The sequence below is a fragment of the Dromaius novaehollandiae genome, chromosome 10 (assembly GCF_036370855.1).
Source record: "Dromaius novaehollandiae isolate bDroNov1 chromosome 10, bDroNov1.hap1, whole genome shotgun sequence".
NCBI classification, from domain to species: domain Eukaryota; kingdom Metazoa; phylum Chordata; class Aves; order Casuariiformes; family Dromaiidae; genus Dromaius; species Dromaius novaehollandiae.
The window spans coordinates 25,366,899-25,391,826 of NC_088107.1; the positions used below are offsets into that span (position 1 = coordinate 25,366,899).

At 53.2% G+C, this 24,928-nt stretch overlaps 1 protein-coding gene across 2 annotated transcripts; it reads right to left on the bottom strand.

Annotated features, from left to right (window-relative positions):
• Positions 1-1,298: 1,298 nt before the first annotated feature.
• On the bottom strand, positions 1,299-24,540 carry DUOX2 (dual oxidase 2). Of its 2 annotated transcripts, XM_026116375.2 has the most exons (33): positions 24,470-24,540; positions 23,606-23,689; positions 21,839-22,003; positions 20,519-20,706; positions 18,688-18,889; positions 17,489-17,655; positions 17,334-17,394; positions 17,054-17,150; positions 16,804-16,876; positions 16,155-16,257; positions 15,647-15,810; positions 15,029-15,195; positions 14,658-14,776; positions 13,092-13,229; positions 12,652-12,765; positions 11,571-11,773; positions 10,960-11,145; positions 10,308-10,533; positions 9,515-9,608; positions 9,117-9,292; positions 8,745-8,814; positions 8,123-8,218; positions 7,066-7,244; positions 5,963-6,193; positions 5,595-5,694; positions 5,400-5,449; positions 5,133-5,260; positions 4,683-4,836; positions 3,809-4,041; positions 3,457-3,615; positions 3,139-3,294; positions 2,920-3,048; positions 1,299-2,410 (listed from the first exon to the last, which is right to left on the bottom strand). In XM_026116375.2, exons 1-33 carry the CDS (start codon positions 24,513-24,515, stop codon positions 2,288-2,290), a joined length of 4,581 nt encoding a protein of 1,526 aa, XP_025972160.2. In that variant the 5' UTR covers positions 24,516-24,540; the 3' UTR covers positions 1,299-2,287. The 2 variants fall into 2 exon arrangements, with proteins under 2 accessions (XP_025972160.2, XP_064373755.1); XM_064517685.1 differs by lacking the exons at positions 20,519-20,706; positions 21,839-22,003; positions 23,606-23,689; positions 24,470-24,540 and adding an exon at positions 19,065-19,238.
• Positions 24,541-24,928: the final 388 nt, after the last annotated feature.

Here is a 24,928-nt window from a genome sequence, read left to right on the forward strand (position 1 = left end):
GGTCAGCTGTTGCTGTGGGACAAGGAGGCTGCCCCATGCCCAGGGCACAGCTCAGTGGGGGCACCTGTCTCCTGCAGATCCCCCAGCCGGTGCCCTGCCCAGCTGCAGCGAGCAGTGGGAGAACTCACAGCTGGCAGGACCGTGCAATTTTGGGTGATGACCCACCCGCTTTTGGCATTGGTTCTCCTGCCAGGCAGCTGTCCCCAATCCACCCCTCAGCACCGACTTTCTAGGCCTTGATTCATTCAGAGGGGCCCGGTGGGGGTTCACTGGTGGCTCGGAGAGGCCGTCCCTTTTGGATTAACCCCCGAGAGACGCAGAACGGCCATCTATGATGATTTATACCAGCCCATTATGCTTAAATCAAAGGAGATACATACATATATATTTTGTTGCAGAGGTGGCAAAGTTCATTTTGGCAGAGGTAGAAGCCTTCAAGGCCGCACTGTTACAGGGCTAAGACACAACCCAGTTTGGTTTCCCTTAGTCAGAAGGATAAACGGTCAAAGTACTGTTCAGAGTAAACTGAGTAGTTAATGTTTCAGGCTGGCTCAGTCACTGTAAGCAGGTAAAACCTACTGAGAGCCTGTGCCCATAATCCTGCATAGTGGTGTTAGCAGAGCCCGTGCAAGAATTGCTAAAAAGGCACCTTGTAAATGGGTGTGCGAAAGCCGGGAAGGGGAATGCTGCTGGCGTGAGCATGTGCCGCCGAGGGAGCGTGAGCCGGGGCTTCTGCTGAGCCGGGGCTATCCAGCCCCGATGACGTGGCTGGGGACTGTTGGGGATCGCGGGGCCCTGTTATTGCTGGGAACTGCAGAGCTGCTCCCTGGTGTCTCGGGGGGCTTGTTAGCACCCCAGGCGCTGGCTGCAGGTTGAAGTGATTTCCGTGGTGGTGTCTGGCACTTCTCCTTGGGCCCCTTGGCTGTAAACTGCCCCACGCCAGGGCTTGCTGGGAGGCATTGCCACTGCAGGGGCATTGCTGCAGGCCACAAATGGCTGCAGAGGCTGTGCCTGGGCTCAAGTCTGCATTTCCCACCCCCAAGCCTCCAGCCATATCTAAAAATCTAAACTAAAATCAAGGCTGTTTTAGGTCTGAACAACCCCCCCCCCCCCCCCCCCCCCCCCCCCAAAACCTTTCTCATCCTGTGCAACCAGTGCAGGGGAAACTCCTCCTAGTTAACCTGAATGTTTCCCAGCAGGATGGGACAAATGCTCTGTAGCGGTAGCAAGGCAAGCACTATGCCGCAAGTATCGCAACTTGCTAGGCGACAGAGGTGCAACTACAAGAGACAAGAAAATGATTTAAAACTTCAGTCAGCTTTATTTAAGCAAAGAGAAAGGATATTGCTCAGTCATAGCCCTAGAGATTGGCAGCCCAGTGATGCATAGCCAGACATGAGTTAAACAAGCATGAATGATCCCTGGTTAAAGAATGGTGGCACTGCTGGAAGAGGCCAGTGCAAACACAGGTAAGGCCCTGAGCAAACTGAGGGGCGGCTCAGAGCGCTAATGAACAGAGACACGTGAGTGCATGAGGGAAGCTGAGCCCCTTTCCTGGAGAGGGATGGTGGGGAGCTCGCTGGCTCCACACACTGTGCGGAAGGCTCAGGGCAAAGTGCCCTGAATTCAGGTTGCACAGGAGCCAAGCTGCTTCCGAAAGCGCTTCAGAGCCACTCCCCAAGTGACCCTGCGGAGCATGTGCTTTACTGTCTTGTGGGATTGAGGCGGCAGAGCCTCCCTTGAGTTGAACGCTGGGTTTTCTGGATTGGGACGTGCAAGCTGCCAGCCTGGCCCCGGGGTGCAGGATGCGGGCGTGCACAAAACTCAGAGTGTGGATGGCAGCAGGGAGCCCCGGGCCAGGGAGACATGCGAGCTGTGCAGGCAATGCTGTACTAGTGCACCGAGTGCCTGTTCTCAGCCCTGTGCCTTCCCCGGCTCCCACGGGCCAGGCTGCACATGGTTGCGGATGGGATTTTCTCCTGGAGACAGTGGCAAAGTGGTGCCACATGGGTGCTGGGGGTTGAACACATGCATTTCCAATGAAGATGCCTTGGTATTGCTGTGAGAGGCTGGAGCAGGAGCGTGCTGGGAGATGGCCTGAGAGGACGTGCCCACTGTGGTACCTCGCTCTGAAAAGGATGTGATCTGCAGACCGAACCATGCCTGCTAAAGGGTCCTGGCACGTGGCTCCTGGCCAGAGGGCGGGTGAAGGCAAGGCCATGCCCAACCCCAGCTCTCCGCAAGCAGTCTGGGGGGGAGGGGGGGGATGGGACGGCAGGGGATAGGGTCAGAAATTCTCATAGTGATGCACAAAGTAGGCCTGGTCCTTCTTGTTAACTTGCTGACAGGCCTTTTCCACGCTCTTTGTCATCCCAGGTGGGCCACAACTGAACACCCCAATCTTCTGCACCTGGGGAAAGAGGGAGGCTAAAAGGATGTTGAATCTGATGGCATGAACTCTCCCCCAGCCCAACCACTCACACCAACCCTTGTGTGCCTCAGCCTCCGGCAGCATCAAGCATGGCTGCTGGCCATCCCTGCCTGAGGAGGCTTCCAGGGACTTCCCATGGAGTCACTGGGGCAGTGGAGGAGTGATGGGGGCCTTCGGAAGGATCCTCTTGGCTTCTGCCAGCTCCAAGCACTGGCTGCAGCTGGTGTCTCATCATAGGGGGGTGGTGGTGGTGGGGTATTTGGATGGGCAAATGTGACCCCCATGGCTCATCCTGTCTCCGGAGGGTGTGTGGGTGGGTGGGGGGTTAATGCCCCTTCTGCCTTCCCCTTCATGCAGGCACCTCTAAGCTCTGCAGGGCCTTGGGGATGGGCTGGGACCAGGGCTGTCACTGTTCTCTGCACTGGCTAGTGGGTGTCCCCCTCCTGCCCCCATGCAGGTCCCCAAGGCCCAGACAGGGTAGCACAGACCTCAGGGTGCACCTCCTGCAGTGAGGTGAAGAAGGGCACGAACGGGGGCCGCCCAAAATGGGTGATGGAGCGCAGTCCTGTGAACAGGCTCCGGTTCAGCACCTTCTGGAAGTGCCGCTCACAGATGTACTGAAAGAGAGATCAGGGCACATCAGACCAGCATGGCCCAAGCACTGGGCTGGCAGCCTCCTCGGCGTGCAGCCCTGGCCCAGGGCTCACCAGCATGGTGGTGCGCAGGTCAAACTTCTCGGCCAGCTGTGTGATGTAGATGTGCACAGAGACCAGGTTGTTCCGGTCAGCCTCCTCCACCTCATGGATGATGTCAGCCAGCCACTCGAACTGCCGCTGCGTGCGCGTCACCCAGATGAAATAAATCTGTGGCGTGCAGAGATGAGGCTTGGTATGGGGCCAGGACCCCCAGTGCACGGCCAAGGGGGTCTTTTTTGGCCAGATCTTGGGGAATTTCACCCCCCAAAAGACCAAAAACAGCACAAGGCCTCTTGGGAGGGCTCTTGCCCTCCAGCTGCTTTCTCTTACCTTTTTACACAACAGCTTAGAGCTGAAGGATGACTTGAAGACCAGGTCCTTAAGGATGGATGCAAAGGGCGTCACCCCGATGCCTCCTCCCACCAACACTGACACCTCGAACTTGTTCCACTCCTGGTGGCCCTCCCCAAAAGGTCCATCCAGGTAGAGCTGGAAAGGAGCTGACTCTTAGCAAAGCATCTCTCTCCTCCACTCACCCAGGGCTTTGCCACCTTCAAGGCTGGACAAGTGCCTTGGGCTTGGGCACAACTCAGCACCAAGTCGCTCTGGACCTGAGAGCTGCCTGCCCTTAGAGGGTCTCCGTCTCTGGAGCAGCAGCCCCTGGTGCGCAGTGCCGGCTCACCTTGGGCAGCTTGCCAATGACAGCCAGGTTCTCTGGGGAGTAGAGCTCCCGCAGGCGGGTAGTCCAGGGTCCTACAGCCCGGATGTGCAGGCTCAGCGTGTCTTCGTGTGGCGCCGAGGTCAGGGTGAACGGGTGGTACTCGGTGGTGCCCAGGGCCACACAGGCAATGCGCACCCACTGCCCCGACTTGTAGTCAAAGTCCTGCGGCCGCTGGAACCGGAGATGGGTAACACCTGGGGTGGGAGGTGGGGTGACAGAGGACTTTGCTAGCTCCCTCGTTAAGGTTGTTGCTTGAGACATTGAGCAGAGGAGGGAAAAGGCTGGAGAGATCAGTGGCCTCAAGGAAAGGTGGAGCATTTGACCTGTGCAAGTGGTGGGGGGACTGGGCTTAAGGACAAGCTGTGGAGCCAGGCCTGGGCACAGGACGCCCAGAGAGGCCGTGCCAGGGCATGACATGGAGACCAAGTAGTTCTCATTAGGTAAATAACTGATCCCTACTCAGGGAGATAAAGCCAGTGTGTTGGCTGAGCTATGTGCCTCAGTTTCCCTATCTGTGGAGGGCCACCAGGAGACCCTTGCCATGCACGGGTGCTGTGAAGGCACTGGGGAACATGTTACAGGACAAGGCTGCCTCCCTAAGTGGTGTCAGTCTGAGCCACCAGTTCATGTGACGGCCAGCAGGACATTTTCCAGGGCCAGAATGACCTGTGTGCCACCTGGGTCAGGGATTGCTGCCATGGGGCACCTGCACCTCAACACCAGCTGGACTGGAAAACTCAGCCCCTGAGGAGCTGGGTTTCCTTTTCCTCTGCAGCCCCCTGATGCTCTTGTGAATGGCCTGACCTGGCTCCATGGGGCTCTGCGGATGTGGTACCTGAGGGCAGGAGCTCGGCTTTCACCACGCCGATCTCCACCTTCTTCCTGCTCAGGCTGAGCAGCTTGTCTGCACCGTAGATGAGAGCTGGGATAATGAAATAGATGTGGAAGCGGGGCTGCTGGATCAGAGCGTAGCTGCCGTGGACGATGATCTGGGGAAGAGCAGCGAACAGCCCCCATCAGTGCGGCACTCAGCCCAGCAAACCATTGCCCTGTGGTTAATTTGGTGACAGCTCACTGGTAGCAGGGAAATGGGAGGGTCCAAGGATGGTGGAAGGAGCAAGGATCCAGGCCACCAGGTCCTTTTGAGTACTGGGCCCTGTGGGACCTGCCTGGCTATTTTTCCTGCTGCTCCTCGCTGGCTGGGCTGAGCCTTGGGCTTGCAGTGCATCAGCACCACCTCTTCCCCCCCTGCCCAACAGCTGGGCCAGAAGACGACTTGCATTACCAGGACATAGAGCAGCACATAGAGATGGTGAGTGATCCAGAAGCCCTGAAAGCTGATGCGCCGGAAGTGGTGGGTGGCAAACACATACATCACAGCAAGAATCACGAGCAGCAGCACGCCTGTCGTGCCTGCAAGAGAAGGGTTTGGGAGATCCAGGGTGGATCAGGCCTGCCCCACAGGGGCTTCACCTGGGCTGGGCAGAGACTGCCCGCCTCTGGCACACAAGCAAGCATAAGGGTATGCAGCCTGACCGCTAGGCAGTCTTACCTGGAATAGTTTGGAAGAACCACCAGTAATACTTCTGAGGGAGCTGCGACCTAGAGAGGGACAAGAAATTGCACCATGGATCATGGACTGGCCAGAACAGGGATAAGCCTTACACTTGTCTGAAAAACGTTTTCATCTTCTTTCCCATCTATGTCCAGGATGTTCTGCCTGGACTGTCCTTCAAATTGCACCTACCCATCATCCATAAAGACACTGGAGAAGAGACAGGACAACACACTGAGAGGGATGACTGAGAAGATGTAGACATTCACTATGTGGCCTGCAGTGTGTAGCACTGTAGAAGACAGAAACCAGGAGAGAAAGAACATCATCACTGAAGTAGATGGACATGTGGCAGACTGCTGATATGCCCAGCAGCCTGGCGATTACTCCTGTTCTGTGGTGCAAAGCATCTAGTCTCGCCAGGCTCCATACACAACGGCATGCTTCTGCCGAGTCCAGCTGTGTCATGATGGGCTGGTCCCTCCTGAAGAGCTGATCTCCTGGTTTAACAGTAGTTCCTGGGGGACATATCCCCTGGGCCTCCCCAGCAGACCACCTACCTGAGAGAATCAGGGCTGCCATGGCAATCCAGCGATGGAAGTCCACAGCGGCGTCAAAGGGGATGTAGCGATTGAGGAAAGTCTCCCGCAGGATGGTGATGAGGTTCCGGCACATGGTGAGCAGGATGTAAGAGTACATGAAGGAGATGCAGGCAGCTGACCCCCGAGAGATGATGAGCCCGACAAAGGTGGTCTGTGCAATTCCAGTGAGGGGGGATGCAAAGGCATAGTCTGGGGAGAGAGAGCAGAGTAGGGCATCACACGCCAAACACACTGCCCCTTCCTGCAACCAGAGTAACTCTGCCAAGAAGTGGCCACCTGGGACTGGGCTGTGTGGAGACAGGGCCACACTGTGCTATGTTGAATCCAGGATCTGCACTGGTCTCTGCTGCTGGGAGACAGGATCTCCTTGGAGGTTGGGGGAGGGGATTCAGCTCCTCTTTACAGCACTGTGAAACTGCATCTCAATACTACGTTCAGAGTTGGGCTCCCCAGTACGAGAGGTATCAGCAAACGAACGAGTCTAGTGGAGGCCATCAGGATGGGTGGGAGCTGGAGCACATTGTGTATGAGAAGGCTGAGGGAAATGGGCTTGCTCAGCCTGGAGGAGACAAGGCTCAGGGGAGACCTTGCTGCTGTCTACAACCATGTAATGGGTGTTGCAGAAAGGATGGAGCCAAACTCTTTCCAGTGTTGCACAGTGACAGGATGAAAGGCAACGGGAAAATTTTTGCTAAAGGAAATTAGAATTAGATATCAAATAAAAACTCTTCACAGGGAGAACAGGCAAACACTGGGATGGGCCCCGTGATGAGACTGGATCTCCATCCTTGGTGCTCTTCAAACCTTCTGTAGACAAGGCCTTCAGCCACTTGATTCAACTTTGAAATTGGCCTTTCTTTGAGTAGGGGGTTGGACCGGACACCTCCAGAGGTCCCTTCTGGCCTCAATAATCCTTTATTTCAAGGGAGGACCAACACTGTTGGACAAAGCTGTGCCAGGACCTTCCTCACTCCAGTGTGTCCCATGCAGTGTGTAGTTTTTAGGAGCCAACCCTATGCACCCCCCAGCATCTGGGGTGGCAGGGCTGGAGGGACACTCACAATATGCTCTCTCCACAAACAGGCCAGTGGTGATGGCAGAGAATAGGACCACACAGACAATGTGGCGCCGGTAATTCTCAATGAAACGTTTGAACTCCTGGATCTTTTGTTGAACTTTGTTCCGCTGGTATTTTTTCCTTTGTGCTTCAGTGTATACATGTAGCTGGTACCGGTTCACTCTGGAAAAATAGGAGAACTGGTGTCAATTCAAAATTTACCTGATGTCAGATATGGCTCAGGGACTGTAGGGCACCTAGCACACTGGAACAACCCTCTGCAAACAAGTGCAGTGAGCTAAATAAGATGGTATCAGAGGTCCGTCTTAGGCTATGATCCAGTTCATACAGTTATGAAAGCTGGTAACAAACATGCAGATAATGCCTGGTGAAATAGGCCATAAAGCAGAACCCTAAAAGATAATTTTTATAGTGATAGCGAACCTTCCAGAGGAATGAAAGATCCCAGGACTGGATATATTTTGAAGGATATATTATTCCCGGCTAGGAATAACAACTTAACTGCTTCGTTGGAAGAATATTTGCCACTAACACAGCAACGAGGACTTGAGCCACTCCTGCTGACATTGCAGGCATTGCAGAGCTGAAGCAGCAGAGTCCCAGAGGGCAGAGGAGGGCTAGCAGTGCCGGCAGGACTTGCCATACAGTGCCCCTCTCTGCAAGTAGGGCATATGCTCTACAACCCACTATCCTAGGCTCTGGAGTCGGCCACTTCATGGTTTTTTTCCAAAGACACATCAGCCAGAACCAGCTACAGTGGTAAGCAGCAAATCCTGTGCTGTCCCACTCAAATAGGCTTATTCCCAGGGCAGACATCATGCCCCAGCCTGAGAAAGGGTGATGTGTCTGCCCAGGCAGGGGTATCTACTGGTGGGGATGGTGTTGCATCCCCTCCCTCCATCCCGCCACCTTCATCCTGAGTTCTTCACAGCAGTTATTTGACTTAAGTCCTACCAGGACACAGAGACATAAGAAATTGGAAACAGCAGCCTGGCTGAACAAAAGCCCGAATGCAGAAAGCAAGGAGAGGGCATACTCACTTTCTGCCCAGTCTCTTCCTCAGTTCTTGCCCTTCTTGCTCCATATACTGGGCCACGGTTTCCAGATTTGGGCCCTCCTCCCTGTCTGAGATGGTTCTGCCAAAAAGAGAGCTTGTCTAGTTGAAAGCTGTATTTGCAGGAAGGGCTGTGGGTCAGTCAGAAGTGGGTCTTCTCCATTGCTGCCCCACAGATGCTTTCCATCTCAGACTCAGCCTAGAAGGGGCCTTGATTTTTCCTGCCAGTCTGCTGCATTCTTTAACTGCAGGGTACATGGGTCGAATTCACTCCAAGATACCCCATTGCCACGAAAAGCAGTGCAGGCTCCCCTCCCTGTGCTGAGGCATCTCAGTCACGTAACACGCACAGTGTAGGCTCTCCAGGAGGCAGTTCCTCCCCGTGCTCGTGTGGAACACTAGGGGAGGGGAGAGGGCAGCATCCAAACCACAGTGTGCTGCTGCCTGCTCATGGACACGTCCCAGTGTGGTCACGACCCTTCTCCAGCACTGGGAGTGGGAAGGCCCAGTAGAAGAATTTGTTGGAGAGGTTGAGGTGAAGGATAGGTACGCATGAGGGTAGAAAGAGAGAAAGAAACAGCAGCAATAGGATTGAGAAGAGAGCTTACCCTTTGGGCTCATTCTTTTTTATGAAGGAGACACGGTTCTGTATGTTTTTCTTGAATACATCAGGGACACCTTTCAGGATCCAAAAGGACAGACAGCCATTTACATTGTATAAGATTCAGTGGACAAGGTTTAGACATCTTTTCTGGGCAGGGGTGCAGTGGGGAGAGTCTTTGTGTTGAACAAAACTGCTTCCATGTGTCACACATGGAGCAACAGCCAATGCCAGATTACTGCCCATGGAGAAGGGGGCAACTAGGGGTTGGAAAGACAGATGGGACACGATTTGGAAGCTACATACTAGGTGCTGTTCAACTCATCCAGACCTGTGGGCCCAGGTGTGACCCAGCACTCCTGCACATGCTCTCACTGACCTTTGATGCAGAGCTGTGTGAGACGGAGCTCGCTGTCATGGTCCCGCAGCATGTAGTGGAAATCCTCCCACGTCAGCTCATCCCTGTCCTGAAACCCTGAGGCCCGAAACATGGACTCGGTCACCTGCTCTGCCTGATCTCTCGACAGGCAGTTGTTGGAGATTTCAATGAAGGACCTGGAGCGAGGAGGGGAGATGGGAATATTAGAGTGCTACAGCTTGAGTCCTTGAAATAACACAGGGCAGAGCCCCAGACCGGTTTCATTAGATCTCATGTAGTCCTCTTGGGGACTGAAGCACAGAGATTGGGAATTGCTTGTGAAGACATCTACATTTGTAGACGTTGGCAAAATATCTACACAGACTCCTGGTTCTGTCTAGAGAGACGAAAAGAAGTACCTGAGCATCCTCAGAAACTCCTTCTTGGAGAGGAACCCATTCTCATCAATGTCATACATCCTGAACATCACCTTGGACTTCTCTTCTGGGGATCCTGGTGGGAAGGGAGAGAGGTGGAGTAAGAACAAGATCCTATTTTCACCAGCAAAGGTGCTTTCAAACGTCGTCTTTGAAAGCTTAGACCTGTGGCAACAGTCTCTCCCATCTCTGAAAAGACTGAGTGCAAACTGCTGATAGCAGTTTGAATAGCTACAGTCTTTCTTCACTCTCATGGCTCACTTCTGCTTGACTTTCTCAAGTGAAAGGTGAAAAAATGGGTAAAGACATTGTTGTGCATTATTTTCCAAGCTCAATATGTGAAAGCTTTTTTACAGCAATGATTTTCTGGGTGCAAGTTTGATTAAATCTGTCATTTATCACCTCCACCTACTAATTTTCCTTTCCAGTGGTCAGTTAGGGAGGATGAAGCATGATATCAGATATGGTTGATATCTCTCAAGGACAGGATGTACGGTCCATTCAGGAGACAGAGTGGACTTGTGTGTGGGAGGAGACAGACCAACATATAGCTGTTTTGAGATAGCTGTCCTCATGTACAGACAGCATAATTGTTACTGCCTTGCAAATCAAATTCAAGCTGTCCTAAGCAAAGTGAACTTTAATCTGTAGAACTATCTGCAGATTGACCTGCTGGATGGATCTTGTCCTTCACTCTGCTGGTGACATCACTGACAGAGCCTAGAAACAGGACTTAAGGCAACAGATGAAGACACTAACCAACACCAGGTCCCACCTTTCATGAAGATCACCAAGATGTCCAGGAACTCCCGGAAGGAGATGTACCCATTGCCGTCTTTGTCTGCCAGTGAAAACATGGACTCCACAAACATAGAGTGGGCTTTGAGCCCGAGGGACTCGGCAAACTCAGCCCTACTCAGCTCACATGTCAGAGACTCCTTTGCCTTCTGTGAAGATTCAAAGCTGAGCTCTCCAGCATCAGACCGGTCAATGTCCAGCACCTGTAGGTTGTGTCGCACAAAAGAAATCCTCTGAGTGATGGCAGAGCAGAAGGCTATTGCTCGCTTGTCCAGCCTATTGCATAAAGACTGGTAACTTTCCCAGCACAGACTTCATGACAGATACCATAGGAACATCCTGTATTCCTCCAACACAATGCACCTTTTACAATAAACACCACTGACCGTTACAGATACCTCAGTCACTTCATGGCAAAGTTTCTTTCTAACATTAAACAGTTGTATCCCAACAGCAGAGCTGACTTTGTCTTCTGCAACAGAAAATTTTCTGTAATTCTAAAAGTATCAGCAGCTTCCTTGTGTGTGGCTAACCAACTCTTAGGGAGAGCAACAGCAGCAATATTCATTGTTTAGTCAATACAGAAATACCTTCCTCCCTTCATCAGAGCCTGCCATGCCTCTACATACCTGAGCAAATAGGTGCCTAAAGAAAGTCTCCAGAATCTTTTTCCTCTGCTCCTGGGTGACTGCCTGTTTCAGCAGACTCTGTTCCTTCATCTCAGACACATGAAGATCAAGACTGCTCTTTTTCAAGTAGTCTCGTAACTTCCCAATGAAGTTGCTCCTCTCTGCCTCTTCACTGAAAAGCAGCACCTGCGAAAGGCACCAAATGGCTGTCAGTGGCAGAGGCTCTCAGCCAGGCTGAGGTTGGACATCACACCCAACAGCCTAAAAATCCAAGCTTTCCTCAGCAGTTGTTGGCTGTTCTTTTCAAGCTGGCCTGACCTCCCCTATCAGATTCACCCCACATATGCCATTTCTGTGTCCCTGGGTACTGCCCGATTTGCTAAAGCCCACTGGTCTGGAGGTCTGCAGATCAGTACGAAGCACTGCTGCTGTTCACCGCCTCATGGTATGAAGTGGACCTGGTGGTTCTCAGGAGGCTCTGGCCACCCTTTGAGGGCCCATGCTTCCCCACGAGCCCAGTGCCCAGGCCTGAGTGATGCAGCATATATGTGACCAGTGGCAGAGGATGCTGGAGGGCCCAGGAGACAGTCCCCGGGCATCATGGTACTCACCAGGTCATACTCCTTGGGGCTCTTCAGGAGCAGAGCTCTGCTGCCTTTGTTGCTGGAGAGAATCACCTCTACCCTTTGTTGGGCCTTCAGACTAATGCTCCGGAGCACAGACCACCTATTATCCAGCACTTTGAGCACTTTGTCAGGTTGGAGCTGAATGTAGACAGGAGAACTGTCAATCCTAGGACCGTGCCACTCCATGGCTGATGGGAGAGAGAACGGGACTCAGCTGGAAAGGCACACCTGAGCTCCCATTCATCCCAACACCTTCCTTCCCTGAGATGCAGCGTGGGAGTAACTGCATGGGGCTTGTTCTAAGGGATGGTAGTCCACTATTCCTTCCCTGCTAAAGCTGCACAGTACAGAGATTGTACACAAAATACCTGGCAGGTGACATGGGTTGCTGGGAAGGGAGAGCTGGACTTTGCTATTGCTTAGTCTAACTTTGCTGCAGTAACTGTGCCATCTTTGGTACAACTCTCCAGTTGTGCCTGAGTCTTGGTTTTGTTAGAGTTAAACCCTTCCACCCTATTTCTAAAATTTTAGACTTGCAGTTTTATGTGGGCTCAATGCTATTCACTAACCACCGGCCACATGTCTGCCAGGAGACCAAATACGTGTTAAGGAAAAAAATGATGTTCTCCTGACTGCTCGTAACAGAGCAGAGCTCAAGTGCACAGTCATGGGAGGAGTGCAGACCATGGAGCAGGATAGCAAGATCTTCCCAGCCTTCAGAGCAAGGAAATACAGTCCCTGTCCTGGAGCCACTAGTGCAACTGCTCTGCATCTGTTTCCCTCAGGTAAGGTGTCATCTGGAGAGCATTAGGATTATAGGTTCATAGGGTAACTCAGGTTGGAGGGGACCTCAGTCTCTAGTTCAACCTCCTGCCCAAAGCAGGGCCAGCTATAAAGCCAGATCAGGTTGCTCAAGGCTTTATCCTGTTGAGTCTTGAATAAAATGGAGATTGCATAATCTCTCTGGGAGATCTCCAAGCTATATTTTCCAGCCTTGCTTTGGTATGTGCCCTGACTTCAGCAGCATCACCAGACCCCCATCACAAGATTAATAGTGCCACCTCACCATGTGCCGCCTCACTGGTCACCTCTCTCCGCACGCTGGGGTTGTGCTTCTTCTGCAGCTTCTTGAAGTCTCTCTTGCGGAGAACAGCAACGATCCAGGCAACAAACAGACTTACTGGGGACACATTGGAGAAGGAGGCATGAGACATCACAAAGTTCCTTCCTGCTTTGGCAGTGTCTCCTGTATGTCTGGGGCAGGCAGGGTTTTATTTCTTCCCCATCACCCCCATTTAACCTTGCACAGTTTTATTTAACCAAGGGCTGCACCAACACCAGTCCATGAAAGCCCTACTCCATCCCAAGCACTGAAAGACCTGCCACCACAAGGACCTCAAGAATGGCCAAGACTCAGCAGCTCCTGCTGGGAGATGTTTGGCCTCTGGGCACCCATCTCCATCTTCCAGTAAAGGAGGAGAGAGAAAAAAAAAAGTAATGGCAAACCTAAAGGCAGACAGCAGAGGACAACGATGATGATCCCAAAGCCTGCGCCGCTGCCTTCAAAGTAGTCCAGTACGGTCAGGGGTGTGCAGTTGGCCAGGTGTTGAGCTGTCAGCTGCTGTGGCTGAGGGCATGGGTCCCCTGTATGGGGGGAGAAAGGCTGTGAGCATCATGGGCCTTTTATCCCTCTTCCCACCTTCATCCTTGGAAACCTCTACAGTTAAGACGCTGGTGGGGTTCATTGCTGAGTGACCCAGGGAGCACTGCAAAACTGTCTCATGCTCATCACTGGCATGATGTTCAAGTTAAACTCCAGATTTTAGGGGACAGCCTTTGGTTCCAGGCTGAACCTTTGCCTGCCACACCAAGCCAAGCACAGAACTGGGCTGAAATACTCTGGGGACTCTCTGCTGTGAGCACCATCATCTCTCCCACTAAGATGGGCTGAGCGAGAGGCACCCTTGGCCCTGCCAAATCAGCACTCAGCACCTCTGCTTATCACCTGGGTGCTGTAAATCCAGACAGCTCTCCTGGTACAATTGATTGATGTGTACGTCTAGGGAATCAAAACACATTGCAAGGACTGGAACACGTACCAAAAAAACCCCGCTTTTTTTGAACAGGAAGGGTGTGGCAAAATCAGGAGAGGGAAAGGCATGCTGCTATTTTCGGCCACATCTCACCCCGAGAATAATGCTGGGACACCCTGTGGGTCCCAGCAGCAGGGACAGGAAAACTCATTTCAAAGATGGCACAGAGGAGCACTGGGGCAAGAGGTCCTCATCAGCCTTCAGTGTGGGACTTGCATCTTTAATGCTGCTTCTAGCCTGCTGGGAACCAAAAATATTCTGGGACACAAGCCCTGAGCCTTCCCTGGGCTGAAATCTGGCTGGCACAGCTCATCACACACAGCTCCTCTCTTGATCTCCGTGGCGGTTGCACCACAACCTCAGGAAAGACCAGCCAGCTTTTTGAGGAGCCCTGGTTAACCAACAGCAGAACAGCTGGGCAGGAGTAGATGTTACAGAGCAATACCCAGGGAATATTCAGAGGTTGATGCAGTTAAGCACAAACACAGTACACAAAGCTTAATGCATCTGCAAACTTCATGGAGTTTCAGGTCACTCACCAATTCAACCTGCAGACCTGTGTGTATACATATATAAAAGCAGCTAGAAAACATGTCAGTTATGAGCATGACACAGCTTGGGGTAGGCAGAGGCCAAGTCTTAGCAACTGCAGGACTTTCCTGGGCATCATTTGCCAGTGGCATTTTTGTACCCAGGCATCCTACCAGGACTCATGCAATGCACATGCCTAGACTTCATCTCACTTTCAACATCAGCTCTGCCTGTCTTGCTTACAGGTGATCCTTGAATTTTGTGTACATTTTGCTCGCTTACGGGCATATCAAGCATCAGGCTTGTCAGTTTGCCAGCTGGTTGTTTTCCTTGTGTCACTGAGTCACTGGCTGTGTCATCGAGACTGGCCTGTGTCTGAGCCCAGTGGAGCCATTTCCTCACTTGTGCTGTTTGCTCCCTACGTCCTGGCACTGGACACAGCACTCACCATCATGCCAGACAAACACCTTGCGCTGGATTTCTGTCGAATTTGCGTAGGTGACTGCAATGAGGACATCGTGGAACGTGGTGTTGCGAATCTCCCTGGTTTCTCCCTCTGTGAATAAACTGAGAAAAAAGACATGGAGCCAAGTGGTGGCCGGGATGACACAGCTTTGCCCAGAAAGCCAGCTGGTGGCAGGAGGGATTCACTCCCTGCACTGTTTTAGGAACTGAGGAAGCTCAAGGATGGCTTTTTCCTCCAGCCCCAGTTGCTGTGGCTTCCTGGGCTATAGGGATGAGGTGTCCATGGTTCTCTATGCAGGGCTGACAGAGCAATGGGCAACCTGCTCTGCGTGCCAGACAGGGAGAGGCATTTACCCATTCTTGGTGTTTTCAAACCAAAACCTGTCGCCATCACGCAGGCGCACAAACTGGTCCAGGATGATGGCACTGAAGAGGGAGCCGTCAGCCTCCAGCATGCCTCCGGGGAGCAGCTCCAGCCTGGCAGTGTCGTTGGTGTACAGAGCAGCAACCCGCTCCAGGACCTGGACAGAAACCCGCACCACACACACAAACACAGCATGAGCAGAGGGAATTTTGCCAGGGCATCGAAAAGTTTTGGGAAGCCTCAAGAGGAGCAGGAAACGTGCATTTCCCAGGCATCCCATGTCCATCGGCTGGGCAGATGATCAGACCCACATAGCCTTGAGCTTGTGCTTGTGCTTGAGCAACCAAACATTGCTCCCAGAGCAACTCAGCTCCAGGAGTTGAGCATGCAGCAGCATGGGAGCTCTGCACAGGGGCAGGATATACTTATGCACATCGTGTAATTACACAGTTACTCCTGTACAACAGCCACACACATGAAAATGAGCTAGACCAGAATGTGCACTGATGTACCTCTTCCTACCTTCTTGGAGAAAACAGACACTGCTTTGACTGTCTCGAGGTCCTTTGACCTGTATGCTTTCTCATCCCAGTCCAGTCCCCTGTTACCTGTTGTCCCAGGTGTGGGGCAAGGTCTGTCCAAGTCTGGAGAGGCTTCAAACCAAATTGCTCCCGGGCTTGGTTATAGGTGGGCAGGCCAAGGTCTCGTCCACGCTGGAGCCAACTGGCCACATAGTCGGTGCGGGTGTACTTCAGAGGCCCGTACCAGTAATCTTTGGGTGGAATCAAAGCCATGGTAATAGTAAAGCAGACCCCGAGAAGCAACCCCACCTGCCCCGGATGCTGGGCTGCCTCGTCCCTCTGTCAGCTATGCCCCCCCATAGGCTATGCTGAACACGTAGATCACCTCCATACCCCACCTGACGAGGTCTGACATGCTTAACACGTCCTGCAGCTTCTCTGCACCTCCATTAACTAGGTTGAAGCTGGTCAGATCATGCGTTCTGGTGCTGACAGTGGTATCAACGGGACCTGCCTCCCCACCTCAGCCCCCCAGAGCCCAAGGAGAGACGGTCCCCCTGATAATGTGCCAGCTGCACAGCAGGTTAGTGCAAACCTTGGAGATCTTCCACCACAATGTTGTCTTCCTGCTCCGCAATCTGCGAGCTCATCCCCAACAGGAGGTCGTCCATGTCCTCTGCACGCTGCAGCCTGGTGCTCTGAAGGGAGATGGAGGGAGCAGGTGGATCCTAGCAGGACCGAGGACATGGGGAAGCCCCCCACCCCAAACTGGTACCCAGAGTCAGTCTGCAGCGGCCATTGGACCCTCCCAGCCATGGCATACACACGTCTGCCCACAGAGCCTGGCGGCACGACTGGACCGAGCCACGTGTGCAGCAAGTGTGAGACACTCTACAAGGGCCTGACAGCACAGAAGAGCAGTGCTGCCATAGTTGGCAAAGGAGCCAAGCGGGGTTTGAGTTGGACTAAGCTGGAAAACAACCCTAAGGAGGAGGATAGGAGGCAGAGCTGCTCCCCACTCCAGCTCTTCCCAGCAGCACTGACTGCTTTGTGGTGTGCTTGTTTTTGTATCCAGCAGAGAGATTTCATTCCCACATCCCCAGCCATGCCAGCTGAGAGCATAACAGGCAGCTCTGCAGGATTCATCTCATTCCTCAGAGGGATCCTCCAAAGGGAGAAGCAATGTGGGGAGAATTGGGGCTTTAACCACACACTCTGGACCCCGCCGCGCTCCCTCCCCATACCTCTCTGCTCCAGTAGCTGTTGCAGAGCCGCAGCGCTGGGTACGGGCCAGCCTGGAACTGGCACTTGGGGTCTCTGAAAGAGGAGAGCAGGGCTGGACCCACAGCCCCATGGCTGGCCGCCCCCGACATGGGCCCAGCAGGCCCCGCACTCCCCGGGCGACGGGCAGGATGACAGGGAAGGAACAGGGACCAGCCCCACCTTCCCCAGCACAGGCACGGCTCTCCCACAACCTGGCCTGGCTGCTCCTACCTCCTGTAGACACCCGGGGGCACCATGGTGGCAAGGAAAAGCGACGCGGCCGCCATGAACTCCGGTGAGAGGCTGGGGTCCATGTGCTGCTGGTAACCTGCAGGGGCAACAGCCAAGGCCAGATCTGGCACCTGGGAGCAGAGGGACCGAGGCACCAGGCCCCCTCTGCCACCCCAGCTCCCTCGGCCTGCCTGGCCCATCCCTCCTCCCCGACCCAGGGCCCCTGCACGCCTCATGGCTCCATCGCCTGTGGGCAGCCCTCTCCCATGTCACCCCTCACCTTTGTACTCCGGGATGGCTCTTCCCAGTAGGGCTGGCAGCCACTCGTACAGCACGATGCTCTAGGGCACAGAGGAGCAGGTCAGGGCCAGCGCTGGGGAGGGCATCAGGGCCCCGGCAGAGCTGGGCTGCTCCGGCTGGGAGCCTGACCCTCACCTGGAAGGTGGCGATGACTCGCTTGCGAGCATGTTGGAAGAGGTCCTCGTCAGGCCAGGTGGGGTGCATCTGGGCCAGCACCGTGGCCCAGTGGTTGTGGTAGCGAAACCAGACGATGCTCTCGGCCTGCAGGAAAGGGTTCTCATTCCCCCAGGCGCTCCCCAGGTCTGCAAGAGCCACCGGGGCCGTGAGAGGCAGATCCAGCCACGGGGTGCGTGAAGAGGCTGGGGTGCCCCTGCCTGTGCCCCCTGGCTCCCCGTCCAGGACATGGGGTTAGCCGTTCCAACGGACGGAGAAGTGCCCCCAGTGCTGTGGTTAAGGGGATGGTGCCTCTTGCCCTGATGGCTCTGGCACCATGCAACCTCCTCTCGTCTCCTGCCCTTCTCTCCTCGTCCCTCCTTTCCCACCTCCTCCCGGGGAGAGGAGCAGCCTGAGCGAGATGCAGCATGGGGCAGAAGCAAGTGCAGGAGGAGCAGCTCCGGGCCTCAAGCACAGACCAAAGGTCAGGCAGGTAAGGAATTCAAAGCAAGCTGAGCAGGTTTTATTGGCAGCCCCTTTCCCAAGACGACATCTCCTCGGATTAGAGGGATGGTATCTATGCATCGGCTGGGAGCTGACCTGCTGCCTTCCAGGGACGCGGTGACTTAAGTTCACAGCGTATCTTTGCTGTGCGGCCCTGCCTCCTCCAGGACATGCATCTTCCTCCTCCTCAGGCTGGGAAACTGCCTTCTCTCCTGTAAGGCAGCTGGTGTCTCTACACCACATGGTCCTGCTCACCGCACTTCCACAGCCACTTGAGAAGGGGCTTAGCTGCCCTGAGCCCCCTTCATGATCCCCCTGCCCTACCCTGGGGTCCCTCTCTGCCCTTTAGGCTTAGCACACCAGCTGCCCTGAGCCTGGGGTGCTGCACAGCATCCCTCGTCCTGGCCACGCTCCACTCAGAAGTAACCATCTCTCCTTTGCGATGGAGTTTGCTCAGGGAACAGGGAGGGAAAGGGAGGATGCAAGCCAGGACCGGTGTTTGTCAGCCACCTTTTCTCATCGCGGGGATGGATGAGCAAAGCCTCCTGCAGTTGCCCTGTGCCGTTAATCACTGGAGCTCAGCTTGGAGCCTTGCCGGGTCAGAGATGGAGCGGAACAGGGAAAATCATCAAGGATAACTGGCCCACAGGGAAAGGAAACCCCAGGTTCTTCCTTACCATAGATCCCCTGGGGACCACCCTTCCCCGTGGATGGATCCAGAGCCTTCCACATGGGGACTCTCCCATCTGTCTCCCTCGGGAAGCGCTCGTCGGGCCCAGAAGCCAGCTTCCCCCCCGAGAAGCTCCTCAGGGCGTCGCTCCAGGAGTGTGACGGGCCATAGATGGAGCTCCCGTCGAGCCAGCTTGTCACGTCGTTGGTCTGAGGGGAGATGTGGAGAACAGGCATTAACCGGGGGCAGCCTCCGAGGGCTCAGCGGAAAGGTATATAACATCACGCACGCTGAAGAGTCCCAAGCCAGCCCGTTTGGTCTCTCGTCATAAGGCAGCCACCCCAGCCCCTATTTTCACGAGAGCTACCAAGATACATGTCTTACCACGGCCAGTCGCTGTGCAAACTACTGGACTAATTCCCACAGGCTCCTTGTCTGGCTTGGAAAAAACAGGTGCAGATTTTTCAAAAGTATGTTTTTTTTCTCTTCTTTTTTTTAATTATTATTTTCAGCTGTGCCTACAAGCAGACAGCCCTGAATCCTTATGCAGGCAAGGCCGTGCTGGAAGGGGGCCAAGCCCGTCTCTGGGGAAACTGAAGGTGGGGGTGAGTGTAGGAAACACTGGAGCTTTCTTTTTCCGGGGGCTGTCCCACCATGAGATCCTCCCTGGCGAGCCTTCTTCTCAGCAGGGCGTCCTGCTGCCCTAACAACATGTCGAAACATCTCCTCTGCCAATATTTTCATGAAATCATCCTTTTTCATTTGAAAATGTGCTGGAGTTTGTTTTTTTAAGGTTTGAAATACTGCTAAAAAAATGTAACCTGCTAATCTGGTCTCATTGAGGTTTTGCCACATGAACAGTGTTGAGGTTTATTGCTTTGGCTATTTTGATTGGGAAATTTTCCAAAACTAAAGGAAAAAAACACATCAGTTTTGGAACTCATCCAGCCTCAACATAGCAAAATAGAGAGAGATGGGGAAATCTGGATTTTCATGAATGCCTGAAATCCAGGGAAGTTTTACAACAAATACCACTTTGAAAATTGTCAGGAGGGGGAAAAAAGTGTGAAATCCATATGGATCTTTTGCCTGGTATTTATTAGTGACAGCTGCATTGCTAGGAGCCAGAGAGCGAGCCATATGAGCTGATTCCGCATACCACGCACTCCGCGACACGGTGTCACCCCGACCCCACGGGAGCACTTCAGACAGGGTGACAGTACCAGCTCAGTTCCATGAAACATTCTGAAAGATGAGTTTTTGCCTAAAATATCTGTCTTAATTGCTAATCTTCTAGAGTGGCACAAGTATAAAAAGATCTCTTATTTAAGTTCTTCACACTTATCCTAAAATGGCCCTGGTTATCATTTGTTTTAACAGCCACAGGCTGTTCTCATCTGGTGCTAACAGCCCTGTCTTTCTCATTTTGATTGACATCATAAAAAGTTTGGCAGCTAAGGAACATTGTGAATGGTTCCTGCTTTACATATTTCTCCCTAAACCTTGCAAGATACTCAGATTTGCATTAAAATAGGCGGCACAGGCAGATCTGGAGTAACCATCAGGTTTTCTTTTGGAGAGAGAGAGAGAGGAAAAGAAAGAAAAAAACCAAAGCACTGATGTTCAGCAACCACAACTGTTGCTCTATGTAAATTAGTACCTTGGATGACTGCAGTTATTTGCCCTGGGTTCATACTCTTGAGAGTGGTGTATTTTTAAGAAGACAGCAGCGCTCTCCAGTTTTTACAAAAGCCAGAAAGTGCTCCTACAGACCCAACTGTCAGGTGCAGAGGAAGTTAGCTAGAAGGGGAAGAGCAAAGGAAGCGTGGTGTCCTTACCTGCTCCCGGGGGTTGTTGGGGCTCTGCCCTGTCTCCAGTGCCCACTGGATGCGCTGGAAGGGCAGGATCACCTCTCCAGTGCTCGTAGGGTCAAACACAGGGTCTCCGATGGGGATGCGGATATTCAGGAATTCAGCGGGGCAGCCAGGTTTCTCTGCTTCCAGGATCTCGGAGAGCACGTGGAAACCTGCCAGAGAGCCGAGCAGAGGCGGTGGCTAGAGGGGCTGTCACCACCACGTGGAGTGGGACATGCTGGTAGGCAGCCAAGCAGGTTTCCTTCCTGCCTTCACTGCTGGTTTGCTCTGTGACCTTGAATAAATCACTCCAGGCCTTACTTTCCTGTCTGTAAAGCAGGGCTGTCAAGCCCTGCTGTGGTAGCCTGAGGCCCTCCGTGAAAATGAGGGCTAGAGGGACCAGTGTGCCTGGCTCCATCCCATCCAAGCTGGGGCTCCACATGCTCCTGGCCAGAGCTCACGAGTAGGGCAGGGTCATTGAGGGACCAGGGTGGAAAATCAGACAGAGAAACTCAGCCAGTGGAGGTCCAGAGACCCCCGGCATCTGCTGGACACTGCTTCACTGGGAACAAGGCTCTTCATCCAGCCATCGTTTTCCTGAGCTCCTGCTCATCAGTGGCCTTCAGGGCTCAGGGCTGCTGCTGGTGCTGAGCCCTGCGGCAGCCATTGCTGTTGGCCCATCAGAGCTCTGGCGTGATGGGAAAAACTGCCTCCAGGCAGAAGCTGAGTGGTACCACACTAACGTCTGCTCCTCCAGCAGCTGTGGGCTTGAAGGCTCCAGCAGCTCATCTTACTTGGAGCCAAGTGGCCGAAGCTGGGTGTTGGGAGCCATGTGTGAACTTTGGGCTATATTTGGAGCTAATTTGTCTTCAATCCTTTGACAAGTTCAGCCTGTTTCCTCAATGAGCTGAGACATGAGATCTCCAGGCTCAGAGACCCGAGGCCCAGCTGAGCTCCTGAGCGAGAGCAGAAACTGCTCCGACTTGCAGCAATGCTGCCCAGCAATCGCTCACTATACACCTGTTATCAAATCTGTCAAATGTTTGCAATAAGATAACTCTACTGTTAAAACAAATGAGGAAGTTACCAAACAATCGATACCAGCATTTGGGGTAAGCACAGGTCACTGAAAATTCATGCAAATTCCCTTGCTTAAGCAGTACTTTGGGATGGGAATAGTCCAGGATTTGTCTTTCAGATGTGGATCTGCTCTGAAATTAGCAGATTAGGAGTGACAGGAGTCATTCCAGGTATGAAAAGCAGTCCCCAGTCTGTGCCTGGTGCATGCCAAACCCCCACTCTTACCGAAGAAGACGCCAAGGACGGTTGTGTTCCTGCGGGAGGGCAGCCCAGAGGGCCCCTGGGCCACCGCGACGCTGAGCTGGCGAGCATTGGGCACGCGTGGCTCCTGCAGTGCCTGGTACACGCCGTCGGCATAGTTCGCTGGCAGGAGACGCAGCAGGCTGGCACCTGGGGCACCAGAGCAACAGGGTGTGGGTCCAGCAGCACCGGACAAATGACAGCCAGGGTAACGGCATGTGGGAGGTCCCAGAAGAGAGTGGTAGAATGATGTAGACATTTATAGGGGCTGAGAACATACAGGTTTTGGCAGTGATAGCAACTCCCATCACACTGGAATCAGTCCTCTTAAAATTATGAAGGATCCTGTAAGGGCACATTCCCTTCCAGCTGTCCTCCTCTTGCCCTTGTACATGCCCTTTGCCTCCGGGAGGGTCTGGGGAGCTCAGCTGGCAACTGGGGCGACACTGAGCTGCCTGTGCAGACTATGCAATTCTGTGCAAACATGGGGATCAGCCTTTTGCCAACACCATAGGAAATGAGAGGGAACAGCAGGAGAGACACAAAATAAAAGATGAAACACCCTGAACTTCATATCCACTGCCCATTCCATAGCTGAAAAGCTGGGAGGTAGGAGGTCATTTCCCACTGATGAGCAAGCACATTTCGAAAGGCTGTTCACCACTGTATGGTGGGCTTCGCTTGCAGGAGTTCCGTAGAGATGGGGGAAATCCTGAAATATTGGCTGACTACAGAGGGGTGGTGGGCTTATTTTCTATAGGTTTATTTCCATATGGTAAGGGCTGGTCTCTCTGCTTGGATAGAGAGAGATCTTGTCCTCCATGGGCTTACTGGCATCTCTCCGACAAGCTTTGATGTGACAGCTGGTGACAGACATGTCATGTTGGAGAGCTATTCAGACTCAAAGGAAGCTGTACAATTGCCACTGTAACTTGTATCACCACGTAGGTGACAGATCTAGGCTGCAGGATATAGAAGCATTCATCATCTTTAATATTTCAGATGGGATCCTGCCTGATCTGCCCCGGTCCCCAGCTCAGTGATGTCTCTGGAGGTGGGCTCCATGGGCTGATTGTAGCGTGCGAGAAAGCAGCTCCATTCCCTTATCTGGCACCCAGGAATCCTGCGTGCCTGTCCCAGCACAGGCCAGCACACACTGCACGATAGCCCCTCAGCCCCTGGCACATGCACAGTATCTGCCCTGTGCAGAGCAGAGAGAGCGGGACAGCAACATCTGTGCCACAAACCCTTCTGTCTCTGACCTTGCATTGAGTGCTGCCTAAACTGCATGCTGATTTTGGCCAAGGATGCCTTTTCTAAGCTCTGGCATCCCTGACCATCACTGAAATGCCTGCTGAGAACAGCTAGGTCCTCCCATCCTTGGATATTTTGAAGGTGCTCCCAAAAGCACAGCTCTTTTCTGGGCCTGACCGAATGCCAGCCCAGCCCACAGATGTTGCCTGAGCAGCAGGCACGGTAAAAATGGTGCTGGTACATGAGGGAGAAAGCTGAACTGCTGGCCCCCTCCAGACTGCTCCAATGGGGCTGTTCAGGTGCATCTGTGGATCTACCCTGAGTGACAATGTAAGAGCCAACAACAGCCTCCTCTGTGGGAACTGGCATTGCCTGGCCACCTCCCCGGTTCAGGCTCAAGTCAGAAAGGGTTTCTCCCTCAGCCCTGAGGCAGGTCAGATGCCAAAGAAAGTGTGAGCCTGTCCCCAGCCCACCGCCCCCAGGCCCCGTGGCACTTACCCGCTGAGCCACGGCTGTGGTGCAGCAGGTTGTTGTACCAGCCATCGTAGCGCTGGACCTCCCAGAAGATGTTCTCCTGGGCCCCTGGAAGAGACCAGACCCTGACTCAGTGGGGACAATCAGAGCGAGACTGGTACCAGGAGGTGACCTGATGCAGTGCTGGCGGCAGTCCTACTCCAAGCATGAGCTTGGACTAGAGCTTCCCAGGGTTTCATCTCAGCATCTCCCTTACAGAATTATATTATATTGTTGCATTTTCCCTTATTTTTTCTGAATCCTTCCTTATAAACAGATATACATTGCTCTTCCTTCAAAAAGAGGTCAGAACTTCTCAAAATAAGATAACAAATTCAGACCTGTGTTCCTGAAGTCCCCAAATCAATATGATATCTGATATCTGGCTATCATCAGTCTGCTCCTAAAGGATCTTAATTTTCTCCTGTTTTCTCACTGTGTCAGAGCAGATTTTCCCCTTACTTCTGACCCCTACATTATCCACATGAGTCAAACAAAAGCCTTGGCACTGGGGCACTCTCCTCCTTGGCACTCTCCTCCACTGTGCATCAGCAGAAAAGAGCCTTCACCAGTAAGTATATGGCCTATTTCCTGCATGTTAGTTTTTATTGTTTTATTTTTTATTATAATAGCAGCAAGAAACCCCAGTTCCTGGTTCCAAGCTGTGTGTACATGTAAAGTCTCCCAACCTGCAGGCCCCACAAGCTCAGCATTTTGCTCCATTTCTTTCTTGTTTCCTCACAAAGTGAATTATGCCCCACTCTGATACAATGCTCCATACGTTAGAGGAAGTTCCTCAGAGGGCAGAAACTGTCTAGGATCGCCCATTTCTTCCCAGAAACTACTTACCCACCAAGGTCGACATCACCAGCAGAACCAGGGCCAAACTCAACATCTTCTCTGTGGGATGCAGTGGCCACTGGGTCTGTGGAAGGAGAGAGCTGTAAATAGAGAGAAGGAGGGAGCTGGAGCCAAGCTGCTCCAGGAGGCTGGAAACACCTGCAGATCATATTCTCAGCTCCCTCTTGTGGTCTCTCTATAGAGAGACCTAATAAACCCTTTGCTATCGTGTGTTGGCAATACGGCCCGGTTCTGGCTGCGAGAAGGCAGCAGAGACCCCATCACCCTGGGAAAGCTCTGTCAATAGGTAACAACCGGCCTGAGATGGGAATCCTTCTGCTGGAGCAGGGCCGGTACCCCTGCCTCGGGGTACCACCTGCTCTAGGCTCATGTTCATCATCCACGGAGGGACTCACTAAGCTGGGCTAGCTCAGTTATGGAAATCCGCTTTTCATTACAGAAACGGAT

Bases quoted from the DNA above. Each gene is read 5' to 3' on its own strand.
- DUOX2 (XM_026116375.2), bottom strand. From the start codon at position 24,515: ATGTTGAGTTTGGCCCTGGTTCTGCTGGTGATGTCGACCTTGGTGG. The intron at 11,146-11,570 runs GTGAGTACCATG...TGCCTTTCGCAG, and splicing joins GCCCCAAGGAGTATGACCTG to GTGCTGCTTTTCAGTGAAGA. The intron at 8,815-9,116 runs GTCAGTGAGAGC...GGATCCTGAAAG, and splicing joins CACACAGCTCTGCATCAAAG to GTGTCCCTGATGTATTCAAG.